Below are 25,221 nucleotides of genomic sequence, written 5' to 3' on the forward strand. Positions count from 1 at the left end.
CCTCGTGGTGCTATCACGATGGTTCGAGACCACGTCGAACCATCGTCCGCCTCAGAGTCGCCGAAGCTAGTGGGAGTTTAGGGCCCCCACCCTAAAGTCCCGCGACTCCGAAGGCCCCGTTTATGGTAGGGGAGCACCATTCATCGGAGGTCCGTCGCAAGGCACGTCTCTGCGCTGACGGCGTCGTCTCCGAGCGGGATCCGTCCTCTGCTGATCCCGTTCGGCAGCCTCCTTCTGGACCATAACGGTCTCACAAAAAGAGGCCACGGCCCTCCACGCCGATGACCCACTCAGCATCGCCGACACGACTGCTGGCAAGGAAAGGTCCTGTCCGATCTCGTCCGCCAGAATCCGCCGCTCCGACTGTCACGCCTGGCAGACCGCATACGTGTGCGAGGCGGAATCCTGGGCGGCCCCTCTCGGCAGTTGAAGCAATTCGCCGTCGCTTCGCGTCCAATCCTACACAGGTAATCACCGAAGCAACCGTACCCGGTGATCATCTACGTAAGCCTGTAGGTGAGCCTTCCGTCTCGTCGCTGCATCCAGGCCTCGGAGACGGGCAGGATCGCTCCAACGACGCGTCTGCGCGCATAGCGCTCTTCCGAGAGCTTAGCGCGCCACGTCGCGAGCGCCTTGCGCCGTTCCTGCCGTCTGACCGCCTCGAGCACACGGTTCGGCTCGCCACCGCCATCTCGGCGGAGGGTGCGGACTCAGCCGTAGACCCTCGCATCCGACTCCGCTAGAATGTCAAGGGGCGGAAAGCGCGCCAGGACTGTCGCCGCCTCGTACGATATCGTGCGATATCCGCGTACGATCCGTATGGCCATCCTCCGCTGGACGCTGTAGATCTTAGTTCTACAGCGTCGAACGCGTAGTCGTTTAAACTCAAATGGCACATCAATCGGAATCGTTGGAATGCGCGGTATGAGAACATCTTCTCCTTTATACTTTCCTTTCAGCATAGTTGCTTCTATCACTTTGTTTAGTAATTTTTTTTATCGCTAACCGTGTGCCGTTGCAAAGACGCGGTTCGTTGATATTTCGCAACATTATAACTACCGATCCAACCTTTAATTGAAGATTATGAGGTGACAATCCTGGCAAATTCAGCGAGTTTAAAAATTCCGGTGAATAGTTGACTACATCATCTTCGTTAGTAGCCAAATCAACTGATTTATATATCTTCGATTCGCCTGTAATTTAATCTTGAATTTTGAAATTTAATTCATTTACATCTATGTTTTTTGCAGCCAATATAGCTCGTTCGCTCAACCAATTATGGTTTCTGTAATTTTGAGAAACATCTGGAAACACCTGAATAAGTTCATCTTTTGATTGAGTTAATTGACAAAAACTTTCAGGAAAGTTAATGCAGCCATTCAAGACTCAGATAGGAAATTTGCCATTACCAATGTCAATGAGTTGTTTAGAGAATATATTTCCAGATTGGTCATTTTGCAACTCGACACGCATATTCTTGCTTAAATAAAGTACTTTGACATGTTTCCACAAATTGGAGGACTTTAGACATGCATTGAGTTCATCAGCTGGCGTTGACCGTGGAATCCCTGGCAATGTTTGACGAAAATCTCCTGCTAATAAAATCATTGCACCACCAAATCGATTATGATTGCTCCGTAGATCTTTTAAGGTTCTGTCTAATGCCTCCAAAGATTTTTTATGTGCCATCGTGCATTCATCCCAAACAATCAATTTACATTGCTGCAAAACCTTTGCCATTGCAGAGTTTTTCGAAATGTTGCAGGTTGGAGTTTCATTGCTTTGCATATTTAATGGCAATTTTAGTGCTGAATAGGCTGTTCGAACACCTTCAAGCAAAGTTGCTGCGATTCCCGACGAAGCGAGTGCAAGTGCAATTTTATTTTGTGAGCGAATTGTTGCTAATATTAATGAAATCAAAAAGGCTTTTCCTGTACCACCAGGCATCTAAGAAGTAAATCCCTCAAGTTCCATCATTTATTACTTTCATAAGAGTATCAAACACATACTTTTGATGTTCATTCAACAGTGGAAAATTTGTTTGCATTAATTCTTTCAAAGTGTTGAGATCATACAGTTTTTTCTCTATGCAACTCTTGGTTAAAAGCATCATGCATTGGACAATTGTGCGCGGTCAGGCCTAATTGAATTAATAGTTTGTTTGACATCATCAAGCACATGTCCTCAATTGAAATCAATGCTTCATTGTAGATTTCTTCATTGATTTGTATATTTGGATTTCCCATTCTATTCCGTATTTGATTCAAAATATCATCACACATATAATCTTTGTACTTGATCCACAAATCAATTGGGTTTGATGGGAAGCATGTAGATATGATTATAGAAAACAATGTTCGTATTTGATGAGCGTATGATGATATTACAGCATCATTGAGAGTTTGATCCCAATGAGCGTCATTCGTCGTCATTTTCTAGCAATTGCAAACGTTGACAGGCTTCTCTGTAAGATCCACACAATTCACCATCAACAGTTCGTAAATGTTGGAAAGATATTGGGCCACATACATTGACTAATAGTAGTCGTAAATATAAACATTCATCATTGCTTGGATGTACTTAATAAATTTGACCAATCGCATCGGTGAAATACATATCTGGGTATGCTGGAACTGGTTTTCCTTGTTTCCGTCGTCTAAATCTCCTTGAGGATTGATTCCACGTATAACATTTTGGCATTTCAGAATATAGCAATGTTTGTGCAAAATCATCGTTTTGGCATGTCTCAAAACAACTGGTTAATGTAGTAGTTGGTGATTGAGCAGCTCTTTGTATTGCGTTTTGTTCTGTAAAATACACTCTTTTTCCATTTTCTAAATGCACAGCTAAGTGAACAACAGCAGGGTGTCTTTCATGAATAGGAAAAGAAAATATTTACCAAACTGCTTCATTACTACTAACATAGCGGCCCATTTGGTATTGGGTAACTTCATCATTGGAATTCTCTGCACCAATTCCAATCACAGCCATATCACTCCCTTTGGTTACATATTTGCAAATGTATTTAATAGATTTCACTGAATGGCAAGATCCAACCTTGATGTGTGCTTTGAAGGTCTTTGATAAAATGGATGAATATGGAACAATTCAACGATTATCTATTTCAACATCTTGTTGATTTAATTTGACAATTGTTGATGTTAATGTCCGTGGATATCGTTTTGAACATTTACCATCCATCATACACGGTGAATTTGGATTAAGAGTTCCACAGGATCAACAATAAAAATAAATTATCAACATTTGGCGTCAATTTTGTAAGGGTTAATCTTAAATCTCCTCGGCTAATGATGTCCAGTCTGTTTTTTTTATTTTCGTTAGGAGATTGGTAACAGCGCTGAACCCACTTTCCACTAGGTATGACGATGGAAAGGAAATTATAAATTTCATCGCTATATTCCATAATACGGGATAAGTAACGGGTATGTTATTTTGCAGCCAGAATTGCTGATATCCGTTTTTAAACTGAACCTTTAGTTCTTCGTTTGTACTTAGTTCAGTCAGTTCTTCTTGAATTATGACATTCGTTTCTTCTATGTCACCATATGGATTAATTATCCACGGTGGTATTACCATAGTCAAAATTTCCTCAAACCTAGATTCAAAATCTGAATAGAGGGCATTTAAAGTTTAGTTGAAACGTCGTCTTCCTGGCAGCTTGTCTGTGACAAATTGGGGAACTGAGAAAATTCGCCCCGTCCAATATTTTGCTTCAGTAGTTTAACTCTGGCAAGAAACGCTGATAAGATGAACTTTGTTTTAATCAAAATTAAACTGTCGCCTTGTAATTGCAAATTAACCATTTAAATTTTGTAAACTAATCTGTTAAATAGGCGATGTCTGTTTTCCTCTTCATTAAATTTTCTTTTAAAATTTTAACTTTAGTATCCAGAAATTCTAAAATAGTCTCAAAAAGTGCAAGAAATCTTGTCAAACATAAGCCTTTCGACAGCCAGCGTACTTCAGTGTGCAGGAGTAATTGATGAAAGTGTTCGTCATTTTCTTCACAAATAACCGCGTATTCACCGCGTTGCTTCGGATTCGGTTTACTGCGTCAATGACTAAATGAAGTGATTCATGCAATCTAACACTCAAATTTTTAGCAACTAAATGTTGTCGATGGATGACGCAATGTATTGCTAACACCCCTGACACATTTTGTTTTAAATAGCTTATAAATCCACGATAACGTCCAACCATGGCAGGTGCTCCATCTGTAGCTACTGATATTATATTTGATAAAGGAATTGCTTTTTCAATGAAGTAATCCTTCGAAACATGAAATATTGATTCACCTTCAGCGTCGGTTATCAAAGTTCTTGCGTAGAGCAGTTCTTCGAAGATTTCTTGATTCATAATAAAACGAATAAATGTCAATAATAATGCTGCATTATCAGGTAAAGTTGACTCGTCCGGTTGTATAGAGAAATGGGTCGTTTGCAAATAATTACATAAGAAGCTTTCAATATCAGAACTCATTTCATCAATACGTCTTTCAACAGTATTGTTGCTTAAGGGAATTCTTTTAATGATATCAGATGCAGGTTTGTGTAAAACAGTTTTTAAAACCTCTTCAACGGCTGGCAAAATTAACTTCTCTCCGATAGTATCCGGTTTTCCGGATTTTGTTATAAGTAACGAAATATTGTAAGACGCCCGCAAACCATCATCATTTCTTTGTGACGTCGAAGCGAACATTCTGTCCAGTGTAGGTCTCTTCTGTAGTTTATCTTTGAGTGTTTGAAAGTATTTCAAATCTTTCTCTGTTTTATCAGGGTGGCATCTTCTCAGATGATCTTGCGCTTTAGATGGTTTCATAGCGTCATTGCCCAAAATTTTTGTTGCATAAAAGGCACATAGGCAATTGTTTATCCGGCAATGATGGAATGAAGCCAAATTTCAAACAATCAACACTGTACTGTATACATTTCTTTTTAGATTCGGACATGGCATCAGTCATCTGTGGACAAAATTAAATTATTTAAATAAGACAGAAAACCCAGCAGCTGTATATTAAAAATATTTTTGGATTTTTCCGAAAACATTCCATAATTCGAACATCTTCTTGCAACAATTAGCTCGAATTACGGAGATTGCACTGTAATTATAATACCGATTGCTAAAACTTCCAAAAAGAAACTATTGAGACGAATACGAATAAACGTATTTGTCCCACATTCGTATTTATAGAGTGACGAATTGAACAAGCCAGTGCAAGGTGGCGAAGCTCTGAGACTGCGACTCTCAGGTTTTTACAAGTTTAAAATGTATTGCCACCACAAAACGAATACCAACATCCTACAACTTACACAATTTTATAAACATATATAATAATTTTTTTACTTCATAGGTACTTTTATAAATAATGTAAATGTTTTGATATTATAAGATAGAATGATGTAAGTAAATAGGTACTATCAGTGTATGTGTTGAGATTCACTATCGTGGACCCCCATTTCATTTCATGGACCCTCAAATTTTTTTTCGCTGACGTAGACCCCTTGCAGGTTGTCATAGACCCCTAGGGGTCGATATAGACCACTTTGGGAATCACTGGTTGAAATAAATGAATAAATGAACCGGGAAAAAAATAAAATAAATTTGTTGTTGTATATTTATAGGAGGCTATAAATATACAACAATCTGAAATTCAACTTAATGTGTGATATCCCATTTCCCTATTTGCCACAAATACACAAACAAATAATCTAAACTTGCAAATTCCTTTAAATACATTTACGCTATTAAAAACAAACGCAGACCCTACACAAATTTCTACTTATTTTTTTATTGCACTAATTATAACGAGAAATTAATTTGCAACAATCGTCGTGTTCGGAATCTTATTTTATTTCTTATTCCTCACACAAGCAAGGTAGCCTCCTAAACTAATGCTTTTTATGTCTACCTAAATTAATTATCACTAAATTATTACTACACATATGAATGTGTTTCAAGTGATGTGATTGTTATATTCCTATCGATATATAAAATGAAAAATAATTTTTGAAAAAAAAATTCAGAGAGCAGCTAAAACATTTAAAGAAATAGGAAGTCGTTAGTTAATTTCAGCGGCTTTTCCTTCAAACACATTGTTTTATACAATATATGACACAAAATTATAAGATCTTTAATATCGCAAATTAGCATCAAGGGGTGCAGTTTATTGACGGAAATTAAAATAATTTGTATAAGAAATACTTGTGTGGTTCAAGGTTTGTCCATAAATAATGAGTGTATATTCAATACATATTTTGGTTGATAGTTCTAAACAAAATGTTATAATATATTTTATATACAAAAGAGAGCTTCTCTATGATATGGATACAGAGTACCAATGCTTTTGCCCGTATACGCTGGAGCAGATCTTAGTCATTTAAATAAATTTATCAATTGTTATTCTTTCATTTTCTATCAATATAACAACTAAATATTTTTTTAATGTACATGTCAAAGGAGATATTAGCTAGATATTAAGTTGACACATGAGGATTTTGTTTGTATGTTTGTTGTGCCTTACAACATTTTCTAGGGTTTTCGGGTACCATCACTGAGTTGTGGCTAAGTCTTGATATTGGAAGTATGTCCAAAATGGCAGTCTCTTGGAATCCAACAACAACATCTGTGGAGTGAGTGTGTGTTGTTGAAGTTTTGTTGTACCAAGGGTGTAAATGTTCTGGAATTTAAATCGGTTCACTGTTTCTCAGCCGCTTTACAATTACTTCATGGCCTGAATGGAGACTTAAAAGACACAGTGCCTCTGGACTTCAGATGTGTATGTTGCAACAAACTGACCAGATGTTGTTCAAATTACTTTGCCATCCGGTTGCAGTGATTTGAGTCAACTTGTAAACACCTTAAAAGACTGTGATATAATTAGTCATACTCCATATTTGATTTCTTGTTTCATTTGTTAGCTGTTAACATAAAAACATTCATATGCCACACTTTATAGCATATTTAAGATTTATTGTCATAAACACTGTTGCATCTGATTGCATATCACAAGGGATTCGTTAGGCTCTATATAACTACTTTTAATGTAAGCATCTATACAGATTGAGTTTCCTACTCATTAGATGGTCCACCAGATGGCAAGTAATGTTTGGCCGATGTGATGTCATATATAGGGACTGCAAAGGGATTCTTTATTACCAACAGCTATTCTAAGACTTACGGTACAAACATAACGTTTTAAGTGTGGCAAAACTGTATTCTTCGCCAGGTCTGAAGGGTCTACGTCTATGAACGATGTCAGTGTTTCAACTTTTTGCTGTATCTCCACTCCCAGCCAAGTACTTCCTCTTGTATGGTTGGTACAGTTGTTTGAAGGGCCATTAGGTGGTACATTCACCCAGGATTCTTCGTGTGACGGTATTGTCTTGATTCCGCTCATAAACGAAATGAGTTTTCAAACCGTAAGGATTTGATTTACTTTTAAAACGTCAAGCTAGTTAGGTTGGACAATATCACTTACGACTTATTTCAGCGAAACAACTTTCTCTGGAGTAAGCCTCGTTTGTTCTGCATACGATACCTTCCTTCGACCGTGTCTGTGAAATAAGTTATTTAACATTAATTATCACAGTTAAGGTTTGTTTTGGTGCCTAAAAAATCGGACGTTTTTATGCTATGCACAGTTTATAGTTCGTGGGACTTGCGAACAGCTGATGCTTTAAAGGGGGATTTCGACTAATGCGCGGGGACCAAACTTTGTTTTCGACATAAGAGAGTGCCAGGGGGCAATCAGGGCTATCGTATTTATCTCATATTCTTTAGAAATTAGAATAACTTTGGACTTTCTATATATATTTAGGTCATTGATCGGACCTGTTCGCTTTGCGTGGTTGGCAGGCACGTCGTCATGGCTTGATCATTCACTGCGGAGTTTGGTTGTAATCTCTTTCCTCTCTCCAATAATTTTTCCATTCAACCTGATTTTACGTCGCGGGGAAGGAAGCAAATATTGGAAGGCATAATGTTATATTTTTCTCTCTTTTTTCTTTAATATGTATCAACATTTTATAATAGTTAATTTTATAACTATATATTGATAAGGGAAATTCGGTAAAATAAATTCAATTTGAGAAATATTTGGCGGGCCGCTTAAAAATGTTCAACGGGCCGCGTGTTGCTCAACCCTGGTATATACAGCATACCATTAAACTTAAAGATTTATGAAAACTTATTTAACGGTTCTAACCTTTAATGACCTTGACTACTAGACTTCGTATTCAATTAATGACGCGTGTTGGTAAAAATGAATCTCGCATGTTCCAGTAGATACTATTTACAATCTTCCTTGATTGTAGGTGCCGCTACCCACAATACGATCACACCCGGTACATTCGCGCCGTTTTGACACGTAGACACGTGTTAGAGTTTCCGGACGGCGCGATGACTACAAGACAAGCCACTTCTCACAGTCATCGCCGCCATTCGATAACCATTCGGTCACATCAGGAAGGAGGCCACATGGGACGCCAACCCCCGATCATACTAGATAGAAGCGTTGCTGGAGTTTCTTCCGCCGCTTCTCCCAGCGCTAACGCTTTCCAAAGCGTTAGTAGTGATATTGCCAGGCGACAGCAACCGGCCAAGATGTTACATTGGAATTGTTAAAAGTATGAAATGTCATCTTAATAATATAAATAATCAAAATGTATGAGAAATAAAAAATAGTAATAAGACGTGGTGGAAGGGCAGACAATTATTTTTAAAATTGACAATATACACATTACCAATTTTTGAACTGGTCATTGTGACCACGGCTTTGTAATAGCATATTACGATTTAATTAATATAATTGTTTTTTTTTTCTCTCGAATACATTATAAAAGCTATAACTTATACAAATTTTATTTGAAAACCAAGCGAATTATGACCATTGGTTGAACTAAGATATGAACTGGTTGTTGCAACCATTTTTTGGTCACAACACCGCGGCCATTGATCTATCTTTAACAGGACTCCCGTCAGACAAGCAGATCCTCGGTCGGTGAAGGCAGAGGGACAAGATGCAGCGAATGTGCAGGTGTAATGCTCATGTCAAAGGAGTTTTACGATATGGCCATTGAGGATTTGAAACTCGTCCTAGAAAATTCAAATGAAATCGACCAAATTTTGAGTTTTCTGTGTTTCACTTGCGACTAAAAGCCGACGGTCTTGCTTATATTCTACCGCGCACCTTACATGTCTGACATCTAACGGTGGACTTGGAGTATTATGATGATATTGTAGTCATTACGTTCAACTCAGCGGGACCGGGCCCTAAAGAGAAAACTCTCCAAGGCTTATACGGATTTGTTGAAAACGATTTTTAAGATTAAAATAATATATGCAAGGACGATATTGAGCAATGCTTCAAAATAGTCGAACATTTAAAATAATACAACTAGTCGGTGCGAACACCTATTGCCAGGCATAAGCCGCCCCCAAGGATCGCTAGGATGACCGGTCCACCTAGTTCTACTCTACTATAAGACACTCCGTGTCTAGATTCGTAGCCGCCACAGGAAAACCTTCTGTCGCCAATGGCCGGCTTTGAATTCAAATGTAAATAATTATGTTAGCCTATTATGTTAGCTCGGTCTTCCTTTGCGAAGCGAAGCGAAGGTATCGATATGTCTCGTAGGACGTCCGTCTGTTGAGTTTGGACGGACCAACGCCATACAAGCTTTGCTTTATGACATCGGACCCTGTTATCAGACGCTATGCATGCAAAGAGGATACGATACACATTGCTGTAGAACAGCTTTGTACATTTAACAATTGTTCAATATATTCTCCGTTTCTAATTTAGCCATTTAAGTTTATTTACTTGATTTTGGACTACAAATATTGTCCAGCTTAGCGACAACTTGCTTCATAGGACGCCAATAGGCGCCCAGCCATCCCAGGCAATTAATATTAGAGATTCCATTTTCTTCAGTTTTGTTTTTGTAGCCAGATGCAACATGTTTTTAAATTTCGCTTAGCGCTATATCGAGGGGACTGAATTAAGTGGTTATCATGAACAGTTCGTAGCCACCTCGATGTAAAAAGTAAAAAAAGAAATGCGTCTATGAATTGTGTATACCATCTGTACATTTAATAAAATTACAAGAGATTTTGTTTTGGTGTGAGGAGTGAGGCAGTTTGAACGCAGCTGAGCGGTCACGGTCGCAATAATCGCAATCATCGCTTGTTCCTCCCCGCGCATCACACTATGATCTCCGACCATGGTTTACATGATAATGGTCATGTGTTGTGTCTGTTCATTACTATTACCTTTTTAAAAAACAATCTCAGTATTTATCTCAAGTTGCGGTATCTCCAATTGCAGGTTAATTAGGATAGATACGTTATCTAGAAACAACATTGTTTACCTTAGACAAAGAAAATTTCAAATATAGTAAATAAGAAACCTAAGTAAGGACGATCGTTTTTGTAAATGGCCACCTGTTGTAGCAATTATGAAATAAACTTTGTTAGAGTTGTTTTATTTCATACAACCCGTCCTCCGACCTGCCTGTGCGCTGCGCCGCACACGTGTTTCGTCTGAGCCTCAACGCGGTCCGAGGCTGTCGCCGACGGAATCTGTGCCCTAATGAACTTATACATATATATGCGTCCGTGGGGCACTACGCCTCCTGGTGCGTTCGCGCGTTGCAGAGGTAATGCACCTCGCGACGCTTCGCGAAGTTTCTTCCGCATAGCGTATGCTCCCCGACGCTTGGGCGATGAGCGTCGCCGAAGCAATGCGCCTGGTCTTCCATCACGCTCGTCTGTAATCACGTGTTGCTGAACTGCTTCTCGTCGCACCAGCATCGCGTCCACCGGGAACACAACTAACTCAACATGCAGCAGCGGTCATCGCTTCGGGCATACTGAAACGTAAACACCATACAATTAAACTTTCAAACTACCAGTTACAATTTTGCAAAAATTGTAAAACGAATTAAGTCTTGTCAAATTTTGTAGCATGTTCCATCGTATTGAAGGTGCAGATCAAAATTTAAATTGCACTTAATTTATACCGGTATTTCATGGTTCATATCGATACATTTTAGAACACACTAATTGAAACTAGCACTAAATTGACCCAAACCCAAAGTGATCTTTCTCGGCGCTTATTTCTTACAACCGGGTCACGTGTAACTGAATTATAAAAGTAAATTAGATATTTTCCGAATTAAAAACCCAGGTAAATATCGTGGCTTCTTAATTCCTTCCTGCATGCAATGTTAAACATGTAATTAATAACCTAATAAAGTCTTAGTTTCAGAGTTGTTGGAGTGACACCTCGATGAAGTCAGTTGCAGGTCCGTGCGTAGATGAATACAAAGGTAAATGTGCATATTTTTCTTTACTCTAGCAAACAGCAGTACGGCATGTGTTATTGTTACCTTTTCTGTGATGGTAGGTTTCTGTTTTTTAAGACCCCACGCTCTCTGTGATCTCGGCCACAAAAACCACGATTCAGTCGCAATGCAAACGCCATTTATATATCTCCGTTCTCTCTTCGATATATTTTTTTATAATGGCCACTATTAGGAACCTCTTGTACAACCTTTGTCTTGAGTTCTTAGAGACAGGTTTTTAATAAATAATTTATTCTCTTTCTTTTCTTATTATTTCCTTACTCTTCTTTTATCCGTCTCAATATCTCTCACTCCTTTACTTTTCATACATCACCTTTTTTTCTTTATCATTTGCTTCTGGACTGCTTCTTTACTACTTATTATTTTGCTATTTTGTTTATCTGTATTTCATTTTATTTCTGTATTACTTATTTTGTATCACGGCTATTTTTCTTTACCCTTCCAAAGATTGTTATGTTTTGCTATCTTTTATTACCTTACCAATTGGCTTTTTGCAAAATTCCAGGAAGGTCTTTCGACTTTCTTCTTGTTCCATTACAGTTATGTATTACATCGTATTTCTTATAAGTGTATATGCTATACATGTATGATATGTATGTATGTCATGTCCATATGTACACGTTAACTACCCGTTATATATCCCTCTGTAAATTCCGTACTATGGTTGTCTGAAAAAAATTGCCTCTATATTAAATGGACGTATTTTAAAAATAAATTAAATATGTATTGTTTCCTGTCGTATTTTAATAACATATATGTGCCATATTTCATATATCATTGCTGTTTCTGTGTTCTATGTGTACACAAGGTGATCAGAAATTTGAGTAAAAACTTTAGTTTTTGGCTTTCAAATGAGTTTTAAAGCTTTTACAATTATAACTAATCACCCTGTATTTTATCATATGTAATCCGCATATGTTAAGTCTTTGATCTACATTTGTGATTACATAATGAACGTGATTGGGTTGGTGGTGAGGTGATTAAAGTACATCCCCATGTGTTGAGTCGGGAAGGTTGTAGATATTCACATATATTGAATTAATCAACGTCACCCGGAAGTTGCGTGGGCTTGAGGTATTGATTTAGGAAATGGGCAGTGGTGTCTCGCATGCGCGCCGTTTGCCCTAGGACTGTCGCTCTCGTCCGTGTTAGTGTTGCCAGTTATATCCTATGGCCAATATAGTAGAACATAGTTTTAGATAGATTGAATTTTAAACCTTAAATTGAAGCAGACTTAAATGCATAAAGGATACTAGCTCAAAGACACGCTATGAGAAAATTAATTACTAACAGATCTATCAATGATTGTAACTGTACTAAGTAAGGACCGCCTAAACACTCATCCGATGTTTCTCAAGTTGTCAACTTGTTATTTTAACCACAGATGCACGTTATCAGTTATTTAGTCTATGCATTTACTATGGAGTATCTTGAGCAGTGGTAGCCCAGCAGTACCGAAAACAATCTTATATAATTCACACGCTTGTGCATTAATTATATAGTATTGTCCCTGCTCACAAACAAGTTTCCGGAATAAAGTTTAATTATGAGTTTTGATTTCAAATCTTAATTCGATTTTATATTTTAACGTATTTATAACTTTTAAATTTTGTTTAAACGTTTTATCGTTATAATTTTGCATTTGCAATTTTAGACTAAGATTTCAGTTAGTTATTTGCGTACATGATACATACCGGCGCTTGCCGCATTCAGCCATTATGTCGCCGGACAACAAAGTGGGAGGCGATCTTTTGGACAGGCCTATGTTTCTCTTCTTCTTCTCTGTTTCTATCTTGATAATGTTTTACGTCTGAAGTAATTTAAATTAAAAATAAAATATAAAAGTATTCAATAGTATTTATTATATATGATTCAACAAGTTACTAGTCCTGCCATCTACCGACAGAATCTGCGCTTGCTGAAGGCCGACTTTTAAATTGAATAAAGCCTGCGAACTTGCCAAACTATCTTTGGCTGTTTTGAATTAAACCTTTTTTTGCAATGTTTAGGGTGTAATGACAAATAATTATATTTATTACTATGAATATTGTAATTATCCCCAATATTATTTATAGAACGTTGATGTTGTAGTGTGAGAATACATGTATAGTATTAAACTTAAATGAAATTACCAGGGTAGCACGGGTTGCGCAGTGGGTAATGAAATGCTGTATGATATCACACACGGGCAGAGGCTCACAAGCGGTGAAGTATATCAGGTGTTGCAAATCCACGGGCCAATCACGTTCAAAGTCCATCTTCAGTAAAATTGAACTTAGGTATTTGTACTACTAAAACCAGTTTTTTCCAACGTGGGGCCCACAATTAAGCAATTTTATCGTTAAGTGGGGTTATTTCAAAGTTAACTCGACACCAGTTTAACCTTTTCACTTTAATATAAAAACTATATATGTTGCACAGGTCGGCGTAAGAATTAGGTGGGGTATGGCACGAAAAAAATTAGTACATACTGGACTAAAACAAATGATCAATGGCCAAATGAAAACTCCTTTATATATATATAAGTTGTTCGTGCATGTATCGATAATGAATGTAGTATGTAGGTTCAATTTAAACTTTAGCCGAGAGTCTCATACCGCTAGTAGTAATTAATTCACTGTGAAACAGCTGGAGGATATGTAATGGTTCCTACTATCTCTCTGAGCAGTGGTAGAAGACTTCCAGAAGATGGGCAGCAGCGTCCTTTGCGTACCATAATACAACATTGCGATCGCTAAGCCGCCGGCCAAGCGTGACGATTAACGGTTTATCCCCCAATAGATATCTTATGGGATGGCCTATACCCTACTAATCTTTTAATAAGAATAACGCGCAAAACTCTTGTCTCATTATGTATGTCATATATATATATATATATATGACATACATAATGAGATATATATATTTATTTATTATTTATATATTATTTATATATATATTTATATTTATATTATTATTTATATATATTTATTATTTATTAGATCCACGTTAATAGCTACCACAAAACACACATGAATTAAATAGTCGTCAACCACCGATTTAATTTTGCAAACCGTATTAATTTGTGTTTCTGTATATCATGTTCTTATGTAATGTGAGATACTTGAAATTCTCAATGGTACGAAATATTTTGATAAATTTATTCACTTGATACGTTCTGGTAAACCGACGCATCGGTATAAATTGATAAACGACCTACAATAAATATTGAACACTGGCAGTGGCGTACCTAGGGGGGGGCGGTGGGTGCGGTCCGCACCGGGCGGCACTTACCTTGGGGCGGCATTTTTTATATTTACTTATAGTTGTAAAAAGCAACTTTTTCATTTCAAATTTATTTTCTTTCTTGAATAATAAATGATTATTATAAGTTTAATATTTGATTTATATAAATTATGATTAACTTTATGATTTCGAATATTATTCCTCGGTGTATATAAATGCATTTTAGTGTAAATTTTGGATTCTAATTCAAGAACAAGATAATAATTTTATTTTATTGAATTCATTAAAATTCATTGAATTCGTAAAAGGATCTTTACGACTTTGTTCGGCAATTTTTCCTAACTAAAATTTTTTGATGTCAGTTTATAAATGTCATTTCTTTTGAAAAGTTTATATGATTACTTTGAAGAGATATATTAATATTTTTTTAAATCAAAAACCACTATTTGATTGACATATAATAGAAAGGGCGGCAAACTGGAGATCGCCCCGGGCGGCAAAATTCCAGGTACGCCACTGCACTGGGCAACAAGCCAGTAACAACTAATACAAAAGTCGTATTAAAATCTCAGGCTCAAGAATCCACGTATTTTTATAGACTTCGCGATGTTAACTTAATAGATTACTATGTTTCATGTTACTTGGTGATCTAACTTAACAAAGTAAATAAATTTACAATTTAAACAAACAATGAAAGGAAGTTACAAATAATTTAAAAATTCCATTATTTAACTACTGCTGGACCACTAACCACTTCTTCATAGTATTACCAATAGGACAGCATCTTCGGTCATAGAGGCTCCAGAGGCAAGGATGCTGATGATGAGCTGGCCCGGTCGTTTGCTGCCCGAAGCTCCTCATTCCACTACCAATGGGTAAGGCCAAATCTCTAGTATTGGAGCGTACCAGGAGTCGACACAGTAAGCAATGGACGAGTCATGAGGAGCGCCGATAAGCAAAAGAAGCAATGCCTGCCATAAGCTGCCGGCTCTCTGACGCCTCGCTGCGGCTGTCGCGACCCCGACTACGCCTGGTGGCAGGAATTTTAACCGGTCATGGTCTTTTTAACAAACATCTATTTACATTAGGCGTTACGGATAGTCCTTTGTGAAGTGTATGGTACATGTGGAAGTTAAGAATCCTTTTAATATTTCGTAATATTTAAAAGTAAAAATAAATTTGCTTCCAATTTAAATTACCCTTTTTTGTTCAAATATGATGGTTTAGCACATTGTGTCTTTTTATAGTTTCAAAAAAATACCTGAAGAGGATACCGTTATCAACACAAGGTCGTTGAACAAGTGCTTCGTGTAGACTGGAAAATGTGCTTCGAAAATTGGTTCAGATTCGTGAAACTCTACATAGACGCTGGAACCCAGGGGTCGCCGGCACAGACCCTTGTAAAATCATTTAACAGTTTTGTTTTGTCCCTGTTACTTCAGTAACCTCATCGCTGCCATGCGATTGTTTATATTAAGTAAATTATTTAAAATTAATTTTCACATATAAATACTTTTGATACAAAAAGTAAAAAAATGTTTTTCATACACGTTAGCTTGTAATTTTTTGGTAGTTAATGTTTTTATTTCTCTATAACGCTATAAACACAGTTTGACAATAACAATTAAACGCAGTTCCACGCACGCATGCGGCGTTTCGTCATCCGCATCGAAGCTGATGATATTGACCTGACAAGATCTAACATCATCCTAAGGTTACGAGACCAAACACTGCTTTGTGCAGTTGGACATTCTTTGAGCTTTTTATTTAATCTGAGATGGTAGTCGATTGTCCTGGCACGCGACGGCGCTGGAGGCGTTCACCAGTAGACCCCGGGCAAGCGTCCTGCAGGCGTTACAAGCTTCAGTGCGTTACGTAGGCGCGTGTGCCGGAGCTGAGCGAGGCATGAGTCAGCCCCAAATAAGGGAGGTCGCGTGTACAAATGCACTTCTCCATCGCCGGCCTAAGTTGATCCGCGGGGACGCGCCGGCGCTCCGCCAACTCGGTTAGAACTTAGCGGATGGAGGCTCTTTCTAAACTGGACGGCCGAGTAGATACGGCTGTCCTTTGAGGACTCTATTAAATTGTTTGCGTGACTCATACTTCTGTTTATTTGTGTTTGTTATGATGCCGTCAATCAGTTCAACACTGTCTGCTGTTAATTGCGGCGTGCATTAACATTGTTAACTTCTTTCAGCCGCTACTATGAGACTCTGCGTGTATCTCGTTTTTTGTTTGACGTCACTGCAAGCCGCGTGCTTCGGAATGAGTACGTCGGGTAAGTGCACGATTCAATTGTTACATACGTGCGGAGTACGGACAGGGTCGGCGCGCGTGTGCTGAGCTGTGGTCGGTTGGCAGCAGACGCTGTGCCGCCGCTACTTGCGTGTGTGAGATAAGGATGCAGATGTGTTGCTGATGTATTTTCCATTATAAAATATAATACGCAATCTTTAGACACATTTTTTATTTCACCTTTTCCACATCTAAATGTGTGTAACAAAAAGTATTATGTTCATTATTAGAAATCGTGGTGCTGCGGGCGGTGCGCGGCCGCGATGCCCGGCTGCCCTGCGGTCAAGGGAAGGTGTTCCTCGACGGACCGGACTCCTACGTACTCTGGTTGAAGAATGACCAGGAGTTCCTGTATCGATTCCCGAACGAGGACACGGAGAACAGGTGAGACACTTCCCCTGTCCTGACTTCTGCATTTTTTGTGGCTCCTTATTAATGCTTACAGTTGCCTAGTTCATAATTAAGTTCGCGAGTCGCCTTGAAAGCTTCGTCTCGGTTCGTTACATAGACTTTTTAATCGAATGTAGTCCAAGTACGCCAGTGCATCGAGTAAATATTTTGACTCTGCTACCTGTTGACAGAGATGCGACGGGAATCTAAACACTGCGAACAAAATACTTTCGCCTCTTCTTTTATTTCATTTAATATTCTTTATTGTAGACGCTAGAAAATATATAAATAGTTTCATAGTAATAAACAAAAAAGTACAATAGCGGTCTTATCACACGAGGCAATCTCTTACAGACACCATAGTATGGAAACAGTAGTAATATAAATAATGGGTAGTTAACGAGTACAAAACATACGTATATACAAACATACATACAGAAACATAATTACATATGTATATTGCATTTATAATTATGTAATAATAATAATACATAAAAATACATATCACGATATTTTATAAATATAACACATTAATAAATAAAATATGAACTGAACTGAAATTGAACTGAAACCTACTTAGATCGCAATGTCGCAAAAAGAATACAGAAACAGAGAAAGGAAAAGAAATGAATTAAAGTATAAATAATCATGGGACTAGTGCACAGTGCTTAACCATGTTCTTCTCCTAGCATAGAAGTTTTCTGAAGCATTAGTTATCTCATCTTTAGAAATTTCGTCGACAATCCAATAGCAACAACCGATCGCGAACAGCTCCGGTCGTCGCAGTCACCATCGCCTGATCGGTCAGATCCGGGATGCCCTCGCATCCATCCAGTCATTTTTTAAGAAACGTAGAAATAAAAAATAGTGACTCCTGCCGTGATTTTTATGTAATAATAAAACAAACAATGTTTATATTATTACAAAGAAAAGCAACATTTTTTATTGTACAAATATTAACGACTATTACAGTGTGTTAGTTATATTAATGTATTGTAATATAAAAACATTAAAACATTTAAAGCTGATTGTAAGCGGTCCGCGTCGGCTGCAATGCGGTCCATTAGACGTTGGGGCCGGTCTGCGGGCGAGGTGTTGACTGACAATCGTGCGGATTGTTTTGGGGACTCATGGCGGCGCTTCGAGCGAGCCCTACCCTCTCAATTGCCCACAAATCATCACCCAATAGATTAAGGGAGGGACTAGATGACGGCCAGTCTTCAGCTTTGATGGAGCACGGGTCGTTCGTTTTTACCGTCGTCGTACATGCCGTCCGGCGCCGTCTCGCTAAAAGGACCATCCTGGGTTATTGAATGTGGTATATTAAGAGGCTTCACTACATTGGTATCTTAGCACAATTGTGCCGATGTTTTGATACCTTACTCACAAACATTTGGCTCAGTCGCTCCTTCATAGCTAAAACCACACCAAACCATCACTGAAGTGGAACAATGCCATCGTTGTGTTTTGTTCACTAATTTGGAAGCTTCTTTTGAGCTTCAGCATAAAGAACTTGCTTGTAAAAAGATTGTAAAATTTTTCTAAAACCTAAACAACACTTTTGTGACCTCCCTTTGCGTACCCCTTGAGTTGTTATTTTGATTTCACCACCCTATGTTATTTAAATTCTCCAGTTAAGTAATTACTGGTGCGTGTCTTACAGGCAGGGAGCCCTGGGCTAATACGCGACATGGTTCTATGTGCTATCTTCATGTCCCGAGATTATATCTTTGGCTTTTGTGACAGGATTCGAAATCTTTCCCTGCTGCTGCTTTGCTCGCCTTGTCCGCACGCACCCCGCGCGGCCAGATCTTTTTCTGCCTCAAACAGAGGAGGCTTCATTTCACATGTCAACAGCCCGGCGCGCAACAATTGAACTGTATCTGATGCCATAACTACGTCTCGTAATTTAATATAAAAAATATTTTAGCGTGTCTTGGCGCCAAAATAAGAACACAAGGAACAATTATATAAAAATGATAGATTTTAGATCCGAAACTAATGTTTTGATTTATTTTCAATTACAACTGTGTTTATGGACAGACTGCGTGAGTGCATGTTGTGAACCAACGCACAGGCAACGGGACATAAGCTTAAAATAGTTTTCAGGAAGAACATCAGTTGTAATTAATTTATGTTAAAACGCGTTGTTTTGTAAAGTTATTTATATTTTCGATATTAAATTGAGTCCAAGGATTCTCCTAATGCCATAGTGGGACGTACAATTACTGAAGCCACTTGAACGTTCAAAGTAATTAACTTGAAATTATTTATTTAACGGATACGTGTTTGGTATCATACCTGTTCAAGCATTCAGCGGAAACTTGAAGGCGTCGCCGGCCGGGCGGTTGGGCGGGCGGGCACGCCTCTTTGAAATGATTTTCCCGGCGGTGACCGGCGCACGCGACACGGGTCGCCGTAGTATTCCAGACCTTTCTATGAGCTATAAAAGCCATCATCTCGGCGATGTGGTAAAAGCCGGAAAGACTAATTGGTTAGGTCTCTGGTTTTGTCGCGTTGGGAGATATGCCACTTTTCATGGATAATACGCATCCGCAACACACCAATGCGCTGTTGTCTGATTCAACCATGAGCTTGGTCGCTCACGACGCGCTCCTCCGACGTCCGCGAGCAGTGCCGATGTTATAATTGATTGCACTTTGAAACATTCACTCATTCTCATTGTGTACAAGCAGAGAAGGATAGAAATTACAAACTTGTTAGGATTTTGTTCCAAATTAGTTTCCGAGACGAATTCACAGAATACAACAACCTCAAAGAACATCCTTCAAATAACAAAGCAAGTAGCTCTCGTGAGGTTCCAACGTAATAAGTCCACAACAAACACGTCCGAGTTTTAGGTTTCGATCACATAAAGGCATTTTTAATATTATATTGCACACTAATAAGACATCCTACACGATGTCAAAACTACACAGGAGGTTTCTACTACTTTATGCCCAAAGAAAAAAAATTAAACTTTATCTCACTTCCTGGCATTGAGTGTGTATAATAATTCAAAGTTGTAAAGTAAATAAAAAAGTATATGCCAAATGTAGAATAAATGGATGGTCATTTAACCCCGGAGTTCACGAACTTCAGGAACTTAATAACTTTTTGACCTCCTAAATACTAGCTTAACTAATAAAATCCTTATGAAAATATTACAAGAACCATCAAACTGTAAAAAGTTTGAGGCAGAGTGTCTTCACTTCTATGCTTAACTTCAACAATAACTTACGTGGCGGTGAGGCAGAGGGGGGGGGGTTGCGGTTCAGCTAAAGAAAAGCGCAGAGTTGACATTTTGTTGTTGAGGTGGCGTAGTTTATCAATTGTTGTTGTCACGCGTGTGACGACGCTCGCGCAACTCATCTTGTTGAGGTTGTTCAAATTTCGCGAGCGACGCTAATGCGGAACGTATGAGGATTGTCGTCGTCGCAACAAAAGGAAGAGCGGTGTCGTTTTGCGAAAACAACTCGAGTGTTGAGTTTCGGCCGCGCGCGCTGCCCAGCACATATATGAGATCGCGCGTCGGCTGCGCTCCGAGTCATCGGACTTGTTGCCGCGCGGACCCGACAGAGTCAAAGCTGCTTCGTTACATTAGACCGTCACGATCCTCTGCGATCGTCAGCTTAATATGTTAGTTAAAACCCCACCGCCTGTTAAGAACAACAAACAACAAACTCAATGTGGTTTGTAAAATTTATTTTGATGAACGTTTTAACAAAAAAAAATGGTTTGAACAATTAATTTTTAAACACTTTGATCCAGAACGTATTCTGAAATAGAGTAATATGCATTTTGGCAAAGCATGTCCTTAATAAATTTCCCGAATCTACTAAGAGATAAATTAACCGCGCCGTTTGGTAGTTTGGTAGAAAACTTTCGTGATTGATAGTAATCATGAGACAGGTGATTATTTGGCTTATGTTTTTCACTGTATTTGTTTTTATTACATGTGTTAAAACCCGTGGTGGTTCACATAACATGTAATAACTTTTTATTTATTAATTAATAAAAATAAAACATACATATACAGACATGTACATTTATTTTATGACATAATAAATAAAAGTTAACCAATTTGTGCAAATTTTACAACATATTTTTAATTTCTTATATTATACCAACTGTCCCCGCCTCCGTCGTGGGCCCAGCACTACCTTTACGAGTGTTATTTCATAAAATCCATTATAGCTAACTTTTTAACAGTAAAAGAGTCGTAATTCTAAAACCTCATTTTATGAATGAAACGCCCTATGGGTGGACTTCCGTAAAATCATCTCTTATGAGCATTCTACTCAGTAAAGGGAATACTCCTTATAAATTTCAGGTCTTTAAGTTTCCAAAGATATTGCGAAAAGTATACAATTACTTACGTACATAATAGTAGTAAATTAAATTTGTTTTCTTAATATAAGTAAATCGTCTAGAGTCGATTTGTAATTGGTACTATAAACAAAGGCATTTTTAATGTATGAGATTAAAAATGTAATTCAGGGTTATTTGATATACGATAAAATAAGTGACACTTGAGCGAGCGATCGAACCCGCCGCCTGCGCTGCACGCCGCTCGACACTTTAACACAAGCACAACTCAAGAATGTTATTCGAAAATACTTGAATTGTTTTTTTGTGCACTTTGAATAATTCATGGTCAGGAGCAATGCCAGAAAGGTCCAGCAAGGGTATCGGCTATAGATTACATTCGTCTACCGGAGTTCCTTGAACTGAGCACAGTCTAGAACAAACTGAGTGGGGTGCGTTGTGGGGTCGCTTCCAACGTCAGTCAAATATATATGTGATGTGTAATGATCTCGCATTAACTGTTACAATTTCGTTACTGTACATCGATATCGGCACTTTAACAAGGCGAAAGGAAGTCAGATGCTATTGCTGGGGCGTAGTGTTGCACGTGCACGCGCGGCACCAGCGCGCGGCACCAGCGCGCGCCGACGTCAAAGGCGATCTCGGTTGCAGTGGTCTACAGATGATGCACATGACACTTTACATGGCTCGCCGCCAACTCGACCAATGCTGCGGATACTGACCGGCGTGAGGATGCAACGGTTATTCACTTATCATTACTTTGCGTCGTTTAAGTTACATCTTGCAAATAATGTGACTACTTAAAACTTTCGAGCGAAAAAGTTTAGTGCAGAAAGTTTCAACATTTCCGGATGCAGACATCTAACCAGTCCTATTGGAAGTCTATAGCAGACGCCTGCACCCGGGACAGAGCGTCCTCTGGCTGAAATAATTATATTACCCGTTTAGGAAAACCTTCCCTGTGTCTACAGGAGTCACATATATATGCTCCGTGATATAAGTTCTGTGATAAATTTAAAAAGTTCGTAATCGTCCTGACTAATAATGTCAGGGTTAGTAATATTTGTGAAAGTGTTCACAATTGAATAATTGTAATATTGCGCGTGCCGTTGTTCACGGCGGAGCTCAGTTTAAGTAAATTTTTTATAAAATCAGGCTCATTCGGCATTCGCCACTTTATCATCCAAGGCGGAGAATATTATCATTAAATATATATGTGAGAAGTTCATGCACTCAAAATGATGTGCGCTGAATATCTGCATCATCATCAAGTCCGGCGCCGTGTCCCTGCTCCGGAGCCTTGAGGCGCCAGCGGGCGGTGTTGTGGTGCCACTACAACTTGCCAACCCACTCGGCCACTCGGCCACTCGGCCACTCGGCCACTCGGCCGCTCTCATCGGTCTGCGGGTCGCCTCGCTTCCGATTCGAGCGCGTACATGCATCCCTCTCCGAGCGCCCCGTCGTGCGCTTAGTTCTATGAGCGAATACGAGCTTCCTGTGCCAGGAGTCACGGGTAACACATTCCTGCTAGACTTTCATCGAAAGGCACTGAAGGATATCAGACGAGAAAATATTTGGTAGTTCAAAGAAGGAGTGTGGATATTAAATAATTTCACAAAACAAATTCAATTGGTAAGTCACTGCTTTTAATGGCTGTTCGATGAGAAACTCGGCAAGCATTATGTTATACACATGACGACAAGTGCAGTGTGTACATCGCGGTAGTTCGTTGACAGCCGCTGCGCCCGCGTCCGCCCGCGTCCGCCGGCCGGCGCGGCTCTAGCTTGTCTCCTTGCAGGTCAGTGAACCACGACCGCACGTACGGCACCTCGTGCGACTCCGACTCCTGTCACGACGACACCTCCCTGTTGCTGAAGCGCGTGTCCGACCGAGACGGCGGCATTTACAGATGCCGCGTCCACTACCAGGAGTCGCCTTCGCAGGACTACGTCATCAATGTGAGGCTAGTCGGTACGTACCTATTTATATAGTGCACTATGTAACATATATACTATATATATTAAAACTTGGGCAGTGTAAAGAATTTTGAATAATCACACAACTTCGCAGTGGCTTCTTGTAACTACTATCTTTAGAACAATTTTTAAAGTGAACACAGTATAGGAACTCTTTTGAGTTAGTTGTGGCACTTTTCTCAGATCAAGAAAGATTTAATTTGATCGTCAAGTTACCGGGCCCAGCCAAATTTTGTAAGTGGTCTACGAGAAAGACAGTGTGACCTCTGATTTATAAAACGAATGCGCCCAACTTTGTTATTTTCCTTGTCCTCGCCTGGGTTTGAAATTAACTTTGAGGTAATTTACAGATTCTCCAGGAACACCTAAAATATACAGCGACGCCGGCGAGCTGCTGGAGCAGGGGCACGTGGCGCCGCTCAGCCTGGGCTCGAACCTCTCGCTCGTCTGCGAAGTCGATGACGGTAACAAATCATATTTTAACTTTAAATCTTACTTAGCTCAAACTGTAGTCCCACAGAAACCTTTGTACCGTGCCATAAGGCTGCGAGGTGGGAAGCAGAAGAAAAAATAAGAGCATGAGCATTACCTCTGGGAGCTTCGATGACGAAGTAAGGAGCCAGGTGACATGTACACCATCCCCTCCTGTCTCGCGCATAAACAAGAGGCGGTACTGTGGTTTCGGTAGCAAAAGTGCTACATACATCCTAGCACTTAGGTCGTTGTATATTGTATAACTTCTGCTAAGAGTGGGTCACGTCTAATCAGAAACCAAATGAAATAAAAAACTGACAATTGTTTCTTAAAACATTTTTCATAACATAATTTAGATGCTTAAATTTAAAACATAAAAAATGTTGACACACACATAATATTCGTCTTAAAAAGTTAACAAATCTTTCATGGGTGTACGTATTTATAATAATTTTTCACAAGATAACCTTACTTTTCCAAGTTTTAAATTTAAACTGCGATATACATTTTTTTTTTTAAATCTTATTATACTATTTAAGAGTTTCCAGTTGATACAAATGTGTTGTACTTGGTTTGTTGTACTTATTCAAATGGTTGATGCTATAATGAATACATCAACATTAAACATTTTATTAAAAAGAGCTGCTGTTGAGTTTTTGCTCAGCAGATCAGTCTTCCGAGCTGGCTGTAGCTTACTGACGGCCTGCCTACACCCGTGTTTCTCAACGCGGGGCCCACGACCCACAGAGGGGCAATTTGATTGCTAACGAATTCATTTCGAAGTGGACCTAACTACCTTTTTATAATGTTAAAATCTATTGCTGCTCGAATAAAGATATTTTGAATTTGAGTTTGAATGAACAACCAATGGGTGTTTGTGTTGGTGAAGAACAACCGGAAACGCTGGTGTACTGGCGGCGCAACGGAGTGGTGCTGGAGCGCGCGCACAGCGCCCGCCCGGGCCTGCTGCGCGCCGAGGTGTTCCTGCGCAACGCCACGCGCGGCGACCTCGACGCGCACTACGAGTGCCTCGCGCAGAACGCGGACGTGACCGAGCCGCTCGCGGCCAGCCTCGTCGTCAAGATGTACCGTGAGTTCAACTGCAAAACCAACCAGCATACACCATACACCATCAGCTGCCCACCGCG

At 39.2% G+C, this 25,221-nt stretch overlaps 1 protein-coding gene across 1 annotated transcript in view; it reads left to right on the plus strand.

Moving 5' to 3' along the window:
• Positions 1 to 281: 281 nt before the first annotated feature.
• The window catches only part of LOC137927554 (uncharacterized), a 32,530-nt gene continuing 7,590 nt past the window's right edge, over positions 282 to 25,221 (plus strand). The window contains exons 1-6 of the mRNA XM_068771338.1: positions 282 to 702; positions 16,387 to 16,614; positions 17,135 to 17,288; positions 23,422 to 23,594; positions 23,950 to 24,063; positions 24,963 to 25,163. Coding sequence (XP_068627439.1) covers positions 282 to 702; positions 16,387 to 16,614; positions 17,135 to 17,288; positions 23,422 to 23,594; positions 23,950 to 24,063; positions 24,963 to 25,163 — 1,291 coding nt within the window. The remainder of the gene's footprint in view (positions 703 to 16,386; positions 16,615 to 17,134; positions 17,289 to 23,421; positions 23,595 to 23,949; positions 24,064 to 24,962; positions 25,164 to 25,221) is intronic.

This window comes from Battus philenor, unplaced genomic scaffold, assembly GCF_028537555.1.
Source record: "Battus philenor isolate CCGP_79_NKW_IND1 unplaced genomic scaffold, ilBatPhil1.0.hap1 SCAF_33, whole genome shotgun sequence".
In the NCBI taxonomy this organism is placed as follows: domain Eukaryota; kingdom Metazoa; phylum Arthropoda; class Insecta; order Lepidoptera; family Papilionidae; genus Battus; species Battus philenor.